The following is an 18,044-nucleotide window of genomic DNA, read 5'->3' as shown; positions in this document are numbered from 1 at the left end:
GGTCGCCTCCCACATAATGTCCAGAACAGGGGCAAGTCTCTTCCCAAAATAACAGCATATGGAAGTCTTTTCATCACCCCCACTTCATGTTGAACCTCTCCACACGAGGTAGCAATGGTGACCCTTTCCATAGGGTATTCACGTAGGTCTCCATGAATACAAAGTACCCCTACTTTATGTCCCGTAGGGTTTTCCCCGGAGACCAAGGAGGCATGTACAAGAGTCACTACACTTCCTGAGTCCAACAAAGCCTCTGCTGTATAGCCATTAACACGTACTTTGCAGAGATGGGGCTCCTCCCCCATAGTAACAGTGCTTACGGTACAAACAGTATGGGCATACATTGATACCCGGCGAGCGTACCGGCAGTCCATGGGTTCTGATGTGAGTGGGCACTGTGCCATCACATGCCCGAGCTGATGGCACCGCCAGCACATAACAGCAGAGGTGTCCCTGTTTCGGGTGTCTGACTTTGGGGAACCGGGACTCCGGCTGACCTTAGTCTGGGGTTTACTCTCTGCCAGGGCTGAAGACGGGGCAGCACCCGAGGAGGGACGGGAGTCTTTTACCAACTGTGAAGGGGGCGTATCCCTACGGAGTGTCCGCCGTGAAGCAGAGTCCCGGACCAACTCCTGGGTAGCTGTGTAGCGTTCCACCAAATTCACTAGCTGGTCTAGGGTACCGGGGTCCCCCTGTCCCACCCACCATTGAATGGGGGCTGGCAAAGTCCGCACAAACCGTTCAATCACCACCCGCTCAATCATCTGTCCGGGGTTCAAGGTCTCCGGCTGCAGCCATTTTTTTTACAAGGTCCAGTAAGACATGGGCCTGTGAGCGTGCAGGTTTTCCCTCCTCAAAGGACCACTGATTCACTCGCTGGGCCCGGAGATAAGTGTTAATCCCCATTCGTGCAAGGATCTCACCTTTCAGTGTGCCATAGTCCTTGGCATCCTCCGTGCTGAGATCCAGATAGGCTTTTTGGGGTTCACCTACCAAGAACGAGGCCACGACATCAGTCCAACGGTCGATAGACAATTTCTCTCGCTCAGCGGTCCTCTCAAATACGGAGAGAAAGGCTTCTGGGTCATCCTCTGCACTCATCTTCGTAAGTGCCGCCCTTACTCTGTCCTGGGCCGCAGGAAGGAGTGGATGACCTGGAGTTACCGCTGGGAGCGCTTCTTGCAGAGCAGAAAGCTGCTTAATCAACAAGCTGTTTGTCTCCTGTTGCTGAACTAACGCCCGCTGGTGCTGAGCATTAGCCTGTTGCTGTTGTGCACTGGTTTGTGCAAAAACCTGCTGTAGTTGAGCAGTAGACTGGGCCAGCTGCTTTACAAGATCCTCCATAGTGGCTGCTGAGGTAAACTGTAACTTTGCAGGCTTGATCATAAACATGTGAAAACTGGGGTGTTGGCTGCAACGCCTGTAAGCTTCGTGGACCCGCCGATCCACCGCAAACAGTCAGTAAAATTTTTTTTTTTTTTTCCCTGGTAAGTACCTCTTAGGCCATTGCCCTTAGCAACCAGGCTGCCATGCCCGCATTCTCCACCATAATGTGAGGTAGCAGCGTTGCTTGGGCAAAAACGTGAGGCAGTGAGGCAGCAGCGTGTTCACACCAACAGTCTATTTATTGTTGCAGCATAAATAGATCCAATTTCCCACTGTCAAAGTCTCTTCCGGATCACAGCCGGTGCATATAGACAAATTCTTTGCATCAAAAAGTCTTGTTACCTTAGGACCCTGTTAACCGCAGGGATCTGTGTAAGGTTCTCCTAGGCTCACACTCTTGGCCTGTGTTCACTCCACACAGAGCCAGCCCAGCTCACACAGCATGTGTTAGCTTCACCAAGCCTGGCTCTCAACTGAGACACACCCTGCTGTGCTCTGCATGATTTAAACGAAAATGCCGGACATGAGGATTGCTACAAAACCTGGACTGGGAGGGATCTGTCTCCCTGTTACCCTTTGTGCTATACTCCCAGTAATAGCTATAGCAAACTCAGAGGGTTTCCAGACACATTCTGGGGGACACATAGCGGTCTTCAAATATTACCCCTGTCACTGCCTCACAACACACACACACACATATACATATATATATATATATATATGTATATATACACACAGTACATGCTGTATATACATATATATATATATATATGCAAAAGTTCAAGTTTTAGACAGGTGTATTAAAAGTACTAGAGGTGTTAATAGTTAATTTTTAGCTAAATCAATAAAATATGTGATGTGACCAGCCCATCAGTTCTCCCAGCTACACTTGTACACAGTTCTTGCAGGAACTTGGCAGGGGGATTGTACCAAACATCTTGGAAAGCTTACCACTGATCTTCAAAGGTCAACACAAACCCTTCTATTTCTTTATTAAATCCTAGAAGAGTATTTGGGTGGGGAGCAGCTGGTGGACACATCAGAGCACAGCTCTTACATCTCTTAGTAATATATACATGGTAAATGCAGCTTGGAAGACTTTACTTGACTTCATATGTGGTAATACGTTGCATGGGCATAATACTTCTGTAGGGTAAAAAACCTTATCTGCTGTAGGCATTTTGCAAATTGAATAAACTGGCAGCCATCTAAACCTAAAAGTTTATAAGAAAAAGTACTTCCTCCCTAAGTATATGTTTTACATTATGTGCATCCACTTCTAATATAGTACCCCATTTATTTATGTGCTTATTGTTTCATTTTTCAGACTCCTTGTTGGAGAAATTAATATCAAAGCAGAAGCCGGCGTAATGGCAGAACTGAAGGTCATGAGGACAGCCAAAGGATTCCCTATTCTTGAAATTTCTGCTTGCAAGTCTTTATTGGGCGGCATACAGATCACTGCAGGAGGAGTGGGGTACAAGACAGACTCAACAGTCTTAATACAAATCGTGCATAATACTTGAAGCTGTGTGAGACAGGGGCAGTATATAGTCAGTAAACAGGATCAGACTCAGGATTTTTTCCTCTATGTAGATTATTTAAAGAGGTCTTTCCACTGGATTTTTTTCTTTATTTTAGCTCAGTAGCTTTTTCAATTTGTCCTACTGCACTTTCTGGAAGTTTCTATTCTGCGCTCCTCCCCATCACAGTTATGTCCTTGATAATTAAGAAGGATTTCCTTTCATCCAACTGGGCATATATCACAGTGCAATATGCGGGCACACTCTGTACACCCAACGGGGTTTGACATAGCAAAAATTATGATATTCACTTTATAGGTTGACCGCTTCCCTGGTACTTGAGTCTCCAAGAAAATCTCTAAGCTCCTCATCTCCTCTAAGGACGTCATTATATGTTAGCAGGTTCAAAAAGTCCTTTTAGTACCCTTCATCCCACCCCCTGGGGATTTAGCTTTTGCCAGTGAAGGGGCTATTACAACAATACTCCTCTGCTCTCACGTTATGCTCCCATCCACTCTTTAGGGTCACACTAACTGTCTGTCTCTTGAGGGGGTTCTTTGGGAATGCTTCCAGGAAAACGAATGCCACTCAGACCGTCTGGACTTAACCCACTCCTAGGAATGCAGTTACAATCAGTCCTTCCACGCACAGGACCCTGCATGTCTGGTGTCCAAGTCTGACCCTGAAGGTCTGGCCAAATAATTTCAATGGGCTTCAAGCCAGCTGCGTCTACTCTTTCTCCTCACTGGGGACTCTCCCGGCCAATTCCTAATTACTGACCCTATTTATAAACTACACTCCTCCCTACAATTAACCCCTTCCTTACCCAGAAAGTACCAGGGAAGCGATCTTTACAACATTGCCACGTAGTGGCCATACCAAACATAGCACCATGCTTTATTAAAACATACACAGTACTTTTACCTCTGAGGGGGTGACAGAGCCTTAAGGGGCACTTTGCACACTATGACATCGCAGCTGCGATGTCGGTGGGGTCAAATCGAAAGTGATGCACATCCGGCATCGCAGTCGATATCGTAGTGTGCAAAGTGCCCCTTAGAGCCCATTACAACTTTACAAAAAAAGGTCTTGCAGGTAGCTGTAGAGCTTCAGGATGTGCATGAGTTCTGGGGGATAACATTGATGGCCGCTCCATAAGCAGTAAAGGTCTAACCCAAGAGGCCCACACCCACCACTAGAAAATGCAGTTACCCCTTCATTTCAGTACCCTATACGCCATCTTCGTCCATGTGGATGCAGTGCTGGTACTTATAATATTGGCCATGTATTCACTCTCTTTGGCTGTTTTTCTTACTCACTTGGTATAGAGTGGCAGCGTCAAAGCTTGACCTCACTCTTTATATAAATGCAAGGGGTAAGAGGTACCAGCATTAACTCATTACCTGTGAATGAACATTTATCATTTGTCATTTGGAGAAGTAATAAAGTGTTGTGGAAAAATTAATTATAGCAGTGGTACCCTATACAGAGATGTAAACTACAGTGGTCCAAAGCCGGTTCTCCACTTTTCCTGCTTTCATAATTCAGAAATATAATTCACATACAGTATATTGATGTCATGCAAACATTGATTTGGAATAATTGATTATTACTATATTGTACAGGGGACATTGATTACATGTGGAACACATGTGATTCCAGTGATTCTTTACAGTTAGAGCAGTCAGACTGTGGAATGCCCTAATCCAAGAGGTAGTAATGGCAGATACTATAACAGCATTTAACCAAGTGTTACATGCTTGCTCATAACAAATGGTATTGTGGGTTATAAATAATCTAGTGACATAACTTATAACTGAGTAAAGCTGAGCTTGATGGACCTACTGTATGTCTTTTTTAGAACCTATGTAACTAATTAATTTACATTTATTTTTCCCTAGATTAATTCCGGGAATAGTTGACACAATAAAAGGACACATACAAGCCATTCTAACTGACAGGGTAAGTGCAGAATATAGACAGTTTTCATTTTTTGTCTTGAAAAATCAACATGTCTTCGAAGGAAATGTAGTACCTATTTTTTTTTACTAATTTAAACTAGATGCTACTACATATAGTTAGGGCAGATTTATTAAGACTGGCTTAGTGCATCATCACGCAACACATTTTGCTGGAGTACAAATTAATTAAGAGGCAAATGCCATTTATTGAATTCTATGCTTCTTTTGAATGGCATGCACCTCCATGTGCTTTGTGTACAAAATGACAGCACTTTTAATGAATTGGACGGGTAGGAGTAGACTTGTTCCTTCCTGACTGCACCCTAGCTCCAACTATTTTGGCAGAGGGGATTCAAACTGGTGTGAAACCACCCAAAAGTAACTCTTTGTTGTGCAAAAAAATGTGATTTTTCAAATCTTTTTTAGTCTCTTTTATGGCATAAAAACTTTTATGACGATCCTGTTCTCTTTAATAAACTGCAAAATAGATTATGTAAAGCTGTAAAATAGTGATGAACAAACACTAAAATGCTCGAATGCTTGTTACTCGAATCGAGCAGGTTGAACGCTTGAACAGCTCAACTCGAGTAAAGAGTATATTGGAAGTCAAAGGGAAACTCAATAATTTTTCCATAAGACCCTAACATGAGAGTTAGGGTGCAGGAAAATTGCTGAAATGGATGGAAACAGTGCTGAAATGGAATGAGAACAGCATGGGGAAGATGCCTGGACAATGGACACAGCTTTGACTCCCAGGTCACTACTGGGAACTAAATAAAGAAATAATTTAAAAAAAATTACCTGGGGTCCCCCGTATTTTTGATAAACAGCCAAGGTAAAGCAGATACCTGGGGCTGGTATTATCAGAATGGGAAGATGCATAGTTATTTTTTCCTTGCCAGCCTAAAAATACCAGCCTGCAGCTGCCCCAGGATTGACACAGCACATTAGATGTTCAAATTCTGGTGCTTTGCCTGGCTGTTCCTAATAGCCCTAGTGTGGTGGCAATCAGGGTAATATTTTTGGGGGCTGATTTCAGCTGTGTAATGTTGGCTAACATCAAGCCCAGGGGTTACTAATGGAGAGGTGTGTAACAGACACCCCCATTACTAACTCAGTAATCCCCCCCCAAAAAAAACACACACACAGGAAAAAAATGGTAATTTGATTAAAGTCTCCCCCATACCATCCCTTCATCACCAATTTCTTATCAAAAAAGGTTCTCATGATGCTCCCCTGTCGTAGTTCATGTTTCTCAAAAGCAGCTCTGGCAACTGCAAACAGCAGTAAAGTATAAAGTTATTGACAGGGGCCAAATAGCGAAGACAACTCTCATCAGAGCCCAGTTCTGGGGCAGCTGCAGGCTGGTATTTTTAGTCTGGGAAGGGGACAATAAAATGGACGTTCTCAACCTGATAATATCAGCCCCCAGTTGTCTGCTTTACCTTGCTTGGTTATCAAAAACAGTGGGGACGCCAGGTGGTTATTTTCAAATTATTTATCTATTACGTTAAACAGGGCTAAAAATGCCCTTTAGCGCCACGTGAAAGGCCATAAAGGGTGCAAGTGTACAATGTACAATGTACTGCAATAGCAATTAAACACTGTCTATATACCTACTCTAAGCTAAGCCCTCCCTCCTAGACCAACTATCCCTGAACTGCTTCCAGAGGACAGTGTGCAGACCACTGAGCTGCCAAATGTCTTATAAGACCTGATGATGCGATGCGGTTGGCTATTCACAGTAATGTCAGTAGCCAACATGTCTACGGCATCACCATGTATGATGGGCATACTCTGCATATATATTGGCTGTCTAATAGCCGCAAAACGTTTGGGCATGGACTTGAGCATGGCGCTTGATCACCATCAATCAAGTAACGAATGTACCCGAGCACCCCGATGCTCAATCGAGTATTAATAAGTGGCGAACATGCTTGCTCACCCCTACTGTAAAATTGTTTTCTGAATTTACTCTTGTAACTAATCAAACCATTTTACCTTCCACTTGATGAACATATTTCCTGTTACTTCTATACAGCTTTGTATATCTGTCTCAAATGTGTTCCTGGGCTTGAATGCTGATCTTGGTCTGCTTGTAGGTGAGTTACACAGTTTGGAAGGGAACAGTACAAACAGATATATATATATATATATATATATATATATATATATATATATATATATATATATATATATATATATATATGAATATATATATATATATATATGTGTATTTCAGTAATAAAAACTGCATGCCCAACTTGGCTGACACGTTTTATTCTATCTTTTAAGGTGCAAAGACTATTGGCAATGACCTTGGCATGCAATACATAATGCCGACCCCACCTGTAGTGAACAATGACTACATGGACATGAATATGAATGTAAGTTGACTTGTTACTTTATAAGAAATAATGTGATTTCAATTTTTTGCCAATTTTTTTTTATTTAAAGAAAAGGTTTCCAACTTGCCCCATTTGGCTAAAAGCAACATGTAATTTACTCCCTATTAAAATACAATGACATTTATGCCACCACTTCCCACCCGGTCTTGTTTCCGTCAGTAGCACAATGAAGTGTTGTAAAAAAGCATGTGACCACAGTATCTGGTTATTATCCACAGTCTTGGCACCCTCATACATTGCAAATTACCTACAATGTTGGGGTCATGTATTACATGTTTATATGTATACACAAGCAATGGATGACACTGATGTCTCCGTGTTATTAATGTCATCATGCAATTCTAATGCCATACAATATTTCCTAAATTGCAATTCCATATTAAGTCGCCGCAACAAAACTATATAGTATTGCAATTGGGTGATATATGGATACACTAACAATGGAGGATGTTATAATTTGTGGGAGCAGATCTCCAGAGCAAGCACCAATAGCGTTATCTTCTGCTGATCCTTGGGGCCCAATACTGTGTCAGTCTCAAATGATGATCCTCTGGTTCTTTGTTAGGCCAGTAAAGCCATGGTCAATATGTTCAGTAATATATATTATCAACTAATATTAGGAATAAAAATTAAGATATAGAAAAAAAATGTAAAAATGATGCCCTTTTTTTCACTTGTACATTAATTTGTGGTTTGATTAGGTGGAATACACCGTGCATGAGAAAGTTGTTGATGTCCCAACCGGAGCGAATGAATTCACACTACCACCTGGAGCTGGAGACCAGAACTCAATGGTCAACATGGGCTTTTCACATGACTTCTTCATGTCTCTGTTTACAGCGTTTCAGACCTCAGAAGGATTTAATCTTGAAATCCCATCAAACTCTGTAAGTGCAGAAGAAAAATCATTCTATCAGTTACCTAAAGCTGGGGTCACACTAAACGACAGCGACAATGACGTCGCTGTTACGTCACCATTTTCTGTGACGTAGCAGCGACCTTGTAAGTCGCTGTTATGATCGCTGCTTAGCTGTCAAACACAGCAGCCGAAGCAGCGATCATAATGACACGCGTCGCTGTGCTGCAACATGTGCAGAGAGCAGGGAGCCGCGCACACTGAGCGCTGGCTCCCTGCTCTCCTAGCTACAGTACACGTTGGGTTAATTACACGATGTGTACTGCAGCTACATGTGCAGAGAGCAGGAGCCGGCGCTGGCAGCGTGAGAGCGGCGGAGGCTGGTAACGAAGGTAAATATCGGGTAACCACCTTGGTTACCCGATGTTTACCTTGGTTACAACTTACCGCAGCTGCCAGATGCCGGCTCCTGCTCCCTGCTCGCTTCATTTTGTCGCTCTCTCGCTGTCACACACAGCGATCTGTGCGTCACAACGGGAGAGCGACGACCAAAAAATGAAGCTGGACATTCAGCAACAAGCGGCAACCTCACAGCAGAGGCCAGCTCGTTGCTGGATGTCACACACAGCGACAGCGACGGGACGTCGCTGCAACGTCACAGAAAATGGTAACGTAGCAGCGACGTCGTTGTCGGTGTCGCTGTGTGTGACACCACCTTAAGTCTGTTTTATTTATGGGAAATCCAGCTTGAAAATATTTTAACTTTATCTCTACTTAATGACTCAACCCCAACATAAATGGTTGGGGTAAGGAGGGGATGATGATACCTGCGAAAATGGTTCTTTCGACTTTTCCTATTATTGACTTCCTCTATAGCTGTTCCTAAAATTTGATGCAAACATTTAGAAGATTGCTAGAATATTTTCAGAAGAATTATCTTACTTATAAGTATGAAGAAAACTAACTAGTCATGATCGAATAATGAACCTACCAGAGGGGTAAAAGGAAAGATGAGCTGAGCTGTCCTCTTTGCCTTTGGTCAATGGTGGATCTAGGGTTAGAAATTACTTTAGCTTTGTAACAGGAATGTTACCTTTAATTGTTATTGTCCTATGATGATGACAGCTGTGCTGAAATCGCTGACCAGATATCATAATTAGAAACAACATAAGAAAAAAAAATGTAAAAACTTGATTTTATGTACAAAATATGTCCGGCATGCATATTGATTGATGATAAGTTACCTGTACTTTGACTCAATAATCATTTTCGGTTAATTTTTCTGTAGGCGTCTGTTGGTAGTTACCTGAAAACATCTGTGCTGGGATCTTATATATCCGAGGTATATATTTTTATTATGCAAATATACATATATTATATAATATTTATTATGCACATTTATTTTTTTATTCTTCTTGAATTCACAACTATGTGGCAGCATACTAATACCATAATGCTTGCTTGAAGACAATCTGCTATTTCTACAAGGTGAATTAAAATGTGAACGATATACACCAATAAGAAGTGATCCAGGTCAAAGTTATATATTTAAAAATGTCACAACTTTTTTTCAATTTATCCCTTATCTGGTACCATGAAATAAGTTACTGGTTGTATCTGTTTGCATGGGATCAACGTTGACCCCATGATACCAGATAATGGTTAAAACAGATCTACTTGGTTTTTGTTTAGGCTTACTTGAAGAGATTATGTCATATATATACTGTATATATACAGTATATATCTATCTATAAAATTGTCTAATTCTGTCTGTCTGTAACGGAAATCTCGCGTCGCTGATTGGTCACGCTAGCTATCCGCGACTAATCAGCGATAGGTGCAGTACGGCCGCAAATTGGCGCGGGATTTGAACCACGCTTTGCTGATTCGTCGCACACAGACACCGCCGCACACAGACACCGCCGCACACAGAAGCCTCTATATACACCCCAGCAGCCTCTATATACACCCCAGCAGCCCTTATATACACCCCATAAGCCAAAGCCTTTATATAAGGCCTTTATACACACCCCAGCAGCAGCCTCCAACACACAGTAAAAAAAAACAAAAACGATTATACTCACCTTGCACTTTCTTCTTTTTTCATACTCTGTAGTACTTTCTCCCTCCCTTCACTGGCCCTGCAGGCTGGGAGATGCAGCTGATTCCTATTTCCTCCTCGGCATGTCCCACCCACCTCTCTGCTCAGCTGCCTCAGACTGCGGCCTTAGCAACGTGACACAGATTTAAATCTTCATAAATAAACTACACACATATTCTAGAATACCCGATGCACTAGAATTGGGCCACCATCTAGTATATATATATATATATATATATATATTATGTCATATCATATAATGTATATGCTTTACTAAGCCCAATAAGCCCAATTACAAATCTTCTATGTGAGTCTGTTTGTTGAGAATCATCATTTACTAGTAGATAGATAGAGAAATAGATAACATGAATATTTGGAATCATCAAGTTTATAAAAGTCTAATCTGTCAAAAAAAAAAAATATTTAATCTGTACGGTAAATGCTGGATAGAAACATATGTTGTTGTATTTTTTTGGCCATTGTGCCTCCCTAAAAATGGATTAGAAAGCGATGAAAACTTCATATGTATCAAAAAGTTGTATCAATAAAAAAATTCAATTTTCCACACAAAAATAAGTCATCAGAGATCCACACTGTCCATTGACAGAAATATAAAGAGTTGTAAGTCTCAGAAAATGGCGACACACAATTCATTTATTTTTTATTTTAATTTTTTCAACATTTAAATATAAAAAAAATAACGAATGTTTGGAAGCATTGTAAATCCACTAACCTTTCAAATAATAAAACTGTAAAAACAAAACTCCAAAAAACAATGTTGTTTTACATCATTTTACCAAACTTGGAATTCCCCCCCATTTTTAGTTCTTTGTATGGGAAAATAAATGGTGTCATTCAAAACTAGAAACAAAATACAATCCTTCATATGGCTATTGCCGCAAAAAAAAAAGTTATAGCTCTTAGAATAAAGGGAAGAATAAATGGAAGTGCAAAGAGGAAAAACAATGACTGGGCATGAAGGAGGTTAATTCCTTCTGTGATGCTATGTCGAATCTTACACTTGCTTCTGGATTTCTACAGTGATAGAATTTACTTGCTAGAACCAACAGTATCCTCTTAGGATCTGTGTAACAAATAGCAACTGTCCAAGTAGACAACCACACTGACTTAAGGCCCCGTTACACGTAACGACGTATCTATTGATATATCGCCGGGGTCACGGATTCCGTGATGCACATCCGGCATCATTAGCGACGTCATTGCGTGTGACACCAACGAACATCCGATAACAATCAAAAATACTCACCTTATCGTTGATCATTGACACGTCTTTCATTTTCAAAAAATCGCTGATTGTTGAGGACGCAGGTTGTTCGTCGTTTCCGAGGCAGCACACATCGCTACATGTGACACCTCGGGAATGACGAACTACAGCTTACCTGCGGCCGCCGGCAATGAGGAAGGAAGAATGTGAGCGGGATGTTACTTTACGGCCGCTCATCTCCGCCCCTCCGCTTCTATTGAGCGGCCACTTAGTGACGCTGCTATGATGCCGCTTGAACTGCCCCCTTAGAAAGGAGGCGGTTCGCCGGCCACAGTGACGTCACTAGGCAGGTAAGTCCGTGTGATGGCTCCTAATGATTTTGTGCGCCACGTGCAGCGATTTGCCCGTGACGCACAAACGATGGGGGCGGGTGCTTTCACCAGCGATATCGCTAGCAATATCGCTGCATGTAAAGCCCCCTTTAGTACTACTTATTTTTGGATATATGAATTGGGAAGTTGTATATGTACTACATATTATATATACTTTTTTATTTACTTTAGATCAATTTGAAATACCCACAATCTCTTTCGGTGAAGATAAATATTGTGCTTAGCGAAACACCTATTGTCACTTTCAAGTCCAACCAGTTATCAGTCCAGATTTCTCCACGGGTAGAGATGTTTGTCATCCTTCCCAACTCACGTATTGAGAATCTGATGGCTGTCAATGTGGTGAGTATGAATTTTGAGATGAAAGGTCTATTTTCTGAATGATTTTCACTATAAAATCCAATTACTAAGAGGGAATAAGTTAAGGAGGCTCAACAGAAAAAAAATAGATTGTTAAATTCTCAAGAAAGGATTTTTTTATGTCCCCTATCACTGGAAATATCTTTTGGCCTTAATAGCTACCAAGGGACATTAAATTACTATGGATGGAGCATCTTTAAGTGATGGACCACTGCTCCTTCCTTGCTTATCCATAAAGTTACCCCCACAAACTCTTCCTCTAAAGGTAACCTTTTGATTTCGATAGGTGAATAGTACTTGTGGCAAGGGAAAGTAATACGCGATCTAGTACATTCCAAAAATAAAAACTTACTATCATTTTGTAGAGTGACTATTCCTTTGGAGGAGGGTTGTCCAAGCTAGGTTTCATCCTAACGAGCCTATTTGCCCATCTATTTGCACACAGTGATTGAACCACCTACTGTATGTATGACCAAAATGTAAAGTTTTATTAAAGCCATGACCTTAATAAATATAATGCTTTCAATTTCTTTAACACTTTAGGGAGCTAGTTTGGTTGCCAAGCTGAATGTTAAAGGAGGATACCTCACGACATCAGTGTCACTGCAAGGGTATGATATGGTGCTACCTGTTTTCATGTGTAGATGACTTTTGATATGTATGTGTTTGTTTATTTCACCAATGCAATAATTTGTGTATTTATTCATCAGATCATTTTTTATGTGTATTTCTGTATTTTATTGCAGAGATCTTAATCTGGTAATGGAGTCGACGTCTTTTGGAAAATGCAATTGCAATGTAAGTCAGTGTGCTCTACTTGGTTAACAAAAGATTAAGCTTATGTTTAGTTAGTCATATGACAAAAGGTTAGTCATACCTTAGTCAATAGGCTTGTTGACATATACCCCTGTGTATTTTTATGACTTATACAATTATAGTGGTGTGAACCTAGCCTGAGGCAACAAAGTGTACATGTGAACAAAAGGGTGTGTATGCAGAGGAGCGCATGAATCAGATGTGCGCTGTCCAATTTTTGATCGTACAGCATACTGACCCATATTATTCAATAAAGCTGTTTAGATGACTGATTTTCCTCTCGGTCTGACTGTCCGCGAGAGAAAAATTGCAGCATTCACTACTTTCTTTTGAGTTTCAAATGAGACGCGTCCATTTAAGCCTACAGATTCATAAAAATATCGGATCTCACACATAACGTCCATGTGGAATCTGGTTTTTATGGATAAATTTCCCTTATTAACCTAGGAAACTGTATTTGGTTATGTACATTTTTGAATGTAGAGGAATGAAAATGAAGAGTACACAAGCATCACATAGATGAAAATCTTCCAGGTTTCTTGGATCAGATTAGTACCATTTTTCATACGATCGGCTATCCCTGGCCTTAAAGAGAGTAAAGGCGCATATACACCTGTTGACCTCGGCCATTAAATAACCACTGAATGGTTATATACAAGGCAATAAATTGTATTTACACAGAACGATTCATATTTCATTTGTTTTACGCTCTAAAATATCAATGGTATAATCAGCAAATCTTCTGTTTACACAGGATAATCTGTTGCCAATAATAATTTTAATGTCAGCATGAATGATTCCATCAAGTAATGAATATACAAATATACAAAAGATGATTATTGTCAAAAGATCATTCTAAAACATACGCTGACAATTATTGGCTCATCTAAATGGGCCTTAATAGATTTAAGGTGTTATCTTAGCTTCTTAAGTGGGTAAGAGCTTGTAAAAACAGCCAATTTTGTATTTTATGTCTTATTATCTCCTTCATAACATCCGCCATACATGTACGATGCTGCAGGGGAAATGAGTACCTGCAGATTGCTGTACATATACTGAGCTGCAATCTCGCCGGCTCACAAGGAAAGCCAGAGAAATCATCAGCCAGTGTCAACTATGTATCATAGCTGACACCCTGCTGCAACACCCACAATTGGTGCTAGCGGCCATTTAAACCCTCTGATGCCACTGCTCATGTAAATGTCTGAAATATGTGATTCAGATGGAACTCCCAATGGAAGATTCCCTATAATGATGCAGAGGGAGTCACCTTGGACTCAGTCTGTCTTATGATCCGGCGGCGTCTGTCTTTTCAGTAGTGCATAAAAGCATGGTCTGCCACAGTTTTGGGCACTTCTTAAATGTACACTGCTGAAGAGAGGCCAGATGGAGTCCAGAGTAACTATTCTGCCTCATAATGAATGGATCCCCTTGGGAGTGCCATCTGAATCACATCATTCAAAGATTTAGATTGAAGCTCCGATGTACGTGCTCGGCATAGAGCATTGGATAAACTTTATATAAAATGTGCCCAATAAAAGCTTCAAATCAATCCACAAAAAAAAATCCCCCTCTTAGGTCTGTCATCTGTAAACAGAAATATAGGAGGATTTCACTATACTGGTAGCACAAAGGCTCTGTAAAAGCACTATGGCTCCCCATGACAGAAAAAAGAAATCTAACAAAATTCGTGCTCCCAAATCTAACAGCCGACTCTTTGCTAAACCCCCACGGTGTGCCTAAACCACATTTAATGTCAACATGTTTGGCATTTCTGTAGTGAGGAAGGCTTCTTAATCACTGGGATCCATTGAAGCATTCCAAAGTTATTACCTTATAAAATGACACTCAGCAGAATTGAAAAAAGAAATGGCTGGGTCAGGAAGGTGAAAACAGGCTTTGGAGCAAAGGGGTTAATTGTATAGTTTTCTGCAGTATAACTGTGGCTGATGGTCTCCTAGGTAAGGAGTGCAGTGCTTACAAGCTCTTTGTTCGAAAGTTTCCAACTGCTGCTCTTAAGCTGGTCGGCTCACTGAATCTGGCCAGCTTCAGTGCACCTGCAGTCCTGCAATTCTGCAGAGGCAAAGTAACCCCTGCTAAGAACATCAAAGAGCTCAGCATCAAAGAGCATGGATCAACCATGTCACTGGTCTGAAGTGTTAATCATCAGGAGCACTCTTTTCCCTGGCAAGCAGTAAGCCAAGGCAAAGGAACAGTGCACTCTTGAAGAATTGACCCCTTTAGCATAGGAAATTTAGGATAGACAAAGTTTATGAACACAATTTTTTTTTCATTTTATGGTCATTTTCTCTAGATAGTTGGTAAATATGATTAAAAAGTAAAAATCTAAAGGAATAGATAATATCATAGAGTAATTGCACTTTTGAAATAAACAATTGACTTGTTAGAAGTTTTGATCTATGGTGGTGCAGGTGCTTAGAGTCTCATCCATCGCTGGCAGCTCGGACAAGCACTGCTTTCCAAGTTCTTAGGCGGGCTTTGCACGTTGCGACATTGCAAGCCGATGCTGCGATGTCGCATGCAATAGTCCCCGCCCCCGTCGCAGGTACGATATCGTTTGATAGCTGGCGTAGCGAAAATTATCGCTACGCCAGCTTCACATGCACTCACCTGCCCTGCAACCGTCGCTCTGGCCGGCGACCCGCCTCCTTCCTAAGGGGGCAGGTCGTGCGGCGTCATAGCGACGTCACATGGCAGGCGGCCAATAGCGGCGGAGGGGCGGAGATGAGCAGGATGTAAACATCCCGCCCACCTCCGTCCTTCCGCATAGCCACCGGCGGCAGGTAAGGAGATGTTCCTCGCTCCTGCGGCTTCACACACAGCGATGTGTGCTACCGCAGGAACGAGGACCAACATCGTACCTGTCGCGGCACCGGCATTATGGAAATGTCGGTGAATGCAACGATGATACGATAACGACGCTTTTGCGCTCGTTAATCGTATCATCTAGCATTTACACAGTACGATGTCGAAAGTGATGCCGGATGTGCGTCACTTTCAATTTGACCCCACCGACATCGCACGTGCGATGTCGCAATGTGCAAAGCCGCCCTTAGTCTTTGAGACCGTCAGTTAATCACACAGAGCAGTGACAGTTCTCAACACCCAAATTCGCTACAATCATGACTTTTGACATGTCATCAAAAGTTTTATGAAACTGCAATTACACTTTCAGTGAGTTTATCCATTTTTGGTTGGTTATTGACTTATTGTATGTGTAGACCAAAAAAAGTTCTTTATGAAAAAGTGAGCAAGATATAAGAAACCTTGAATATGCTATGTATCTAATTTCTAATCTCTTTTTGTGCCCCTACCATAGCCTTCACTGCTGGCTGGATACATGCATACAGTGTTTGAGAAGGCTTACCTTCTTCAGATTAACAGTAAGTGATGAGGTTTCAGCCTCAACTGAGACTGTCCATGTTGGTGTCAGTTACAAGAGATGAGTAGAAATGGGAATATTGACTACCCAAGGTTAAAGAAAAATTACTTTTTCACAGTATTCTCAATATTCTATTTGATTAAGTCAATGTAAGGTACTTTATGGCTGAAAAAATGTTTTTAAGAAATTAAAATATACAGTAATGAAATAATGGCAGTAATTATAATTTAAAAAAACTTGTAAATCATTGCTTATTGCTACATTCACATCTACAGCCCACATCAGTAAGCTGTGTTATGTATTCTAATCATTTGTTCATTTGGAATTAAATATTAAAAATGAAAAATAAATATTCTTAATTTTGCAGAGGACCTGAGTGTTGGAGTGGCTCTGCCATCAATGCCTAATGTCGAACTTATCCATGAAGTTGTGGAGGTCAAGGAAGTAAGTGTTATAGTTTTATTCAGAAGCATCTACGCTTTATAGCCATGTTATTAGATGTGTGATAGTGGGTTGTTTTTGTCTAGCTTGGCTAGAGCTAATATTCTGGCCACTTGTGATAAATTACAGGGTATGCTATACTACTACCGGATAAGAACACTTGTCCTGTTCTAGTCGTACCTGTGGAAGGGTCATGGTCACTGAACTGTACAAAATGCCAGATTGGGCTGGCACACAATCTTATTTTATGCATGTTATCATTAACCACAAAGCCGGATTGTCTGACTACATACACTATAATGCATGTAGTAAGGCAAGGAAAACACCTAGAGATTATAGCCATGGCAAAATAACTTGAATAGGTTTGTTTGTACCAGAACAATGATGTTTTTATTATATTCTTCACTACTAACCATTTTCATTATTTTCCTTTCTCACAGGATTATGCGGTTATGTCATGTGATCTTCAATATGTTAAGTAATCCATATAAATATCCGACTCTGAAGATGAAGACATTCAACATATATATCAATGAAAATGACAGTAGATATCCTGTATAGAATGACCCACCCTATTAAAAGTTGTGCTGTATAACTTTTGCTGTATCTTTTATTTATTTATGAATCACTGATAATTTAAAGAGAACCTGTCAGCATGATTTTGTAATATAAAGTGAAGACATGACTATGATGGTGCTGTGATATTGATTAAATTGGTATATTTGGTGAAGATATATACTTTGTTGTTCTTTTTTTAATCACCATTTGAAGTTTTATGCTAATTAGAGTTTGGTGCACAGGGGCTGAACTGTCTTCTCCCTGTCTGTGATTTTTTTGCCCTTCTGCCTGCTTCCTTTGAGAGGAAAAATGTCAAACAGAGGAGGCAAGTCACTAAAAAAGCAGTACCTTGTTATAGACTGGAGACAGACAGATTGGCTCGAGAATCACAGACAGGGAGAAGACCCAGTGAACAGTGTAAGCCCTGTGCACCGAATTCTAATTAGCAGAAAACTTCAAATAGTAATTAAAGAACAACAAAGTGGATTTGTTCACTAAAAGAATTGATTTAATCAGTGTTACAGCACCCTTATTACAGTCATGTCTTTACTTTACATTACACATTTGTTCTGACAGGTTCTTTTTAAAATAGCATTGGTGAACCAGTAGCCTTT

At 40.9% G+C, this 18,044-nt stretch overlaps 1 protein-coding gene across 1 annotated transcript in view; it reads left to right on the top strand.

Annotated features, from left to right (window-relative positions):
• Positions 1-17,467, top strand: part of BPIFB2 (BPI fold containing family B member 2) — a 30,880-nt gene extending 13,413 nt beyond the window's left edge. Inside the window, exons 5-16 of the mRNA XM_075347540.1 lie at positions 2,714-2,863; positions 4,811-4,871; positions 6,912-6,972; positions 7,166-7,257; positions 7,980-8,165; positions 9,423-9,476; positions 12,024-12,194; positions 12,756-12,823; positions 12,959-13,010; positions 16,369-16,432; positions 16,799-16,875; positions 17,313-17,467. Of these exons, the coding sequence (XP_075203655.1) occupies positions 2,714-2,863; positions 4,811-4,871; positions 6,912-6,972; positions 7,166-7,257; positions 7,980-8,165; positions 9,423-9,476; positions 12,024-12,194; positions 12,756-12,823; positions 12,959-13,010; positions 16,369-16,432; positions 16,799-16,875; positions 17,313-17,354 (1,078 nt within the window). The 3' untranslated portion in view covers positions 17,355-17,467. The remainder of the gene's footprint in view (positions 1-2,713; positions 2,864-4,810; positions 4,872-6,911; positions 6,973-7,165; positions 7,258-7,979; positions 8,166-9,422; positions 9,477-12,023; positions 12,195-12,755; positions 12,824-12,958; positions 13,011-16,368; positions 16,433-16,798; positions 16,876-17,312) is intronic.
• Positions 17,468-18,044: the final 577 nt, after the last annotated feature.

The sequence above is a fragment of the Anomaloglossus baeobatrachus genome, chromosome 5 (genome assembly GCF_048569485.1).
Source record: "Anomaloglossus baeobatrachus isolate aAnoBae1 chromosome 5, aAnoBae1.hap1, whole genome shotgun sequence".
Classification (NCBI taxonomy): domain Eukaryota; kingdom Metazoa; phylum Chordata; class Amphibia; order Anura; family Aromobatidae; genus Anomaloglossus; species Anomaloglossus baeobatrachus.
This window is presented reverse-complemented; position numbering and strand designations above follow the sequence as displayed.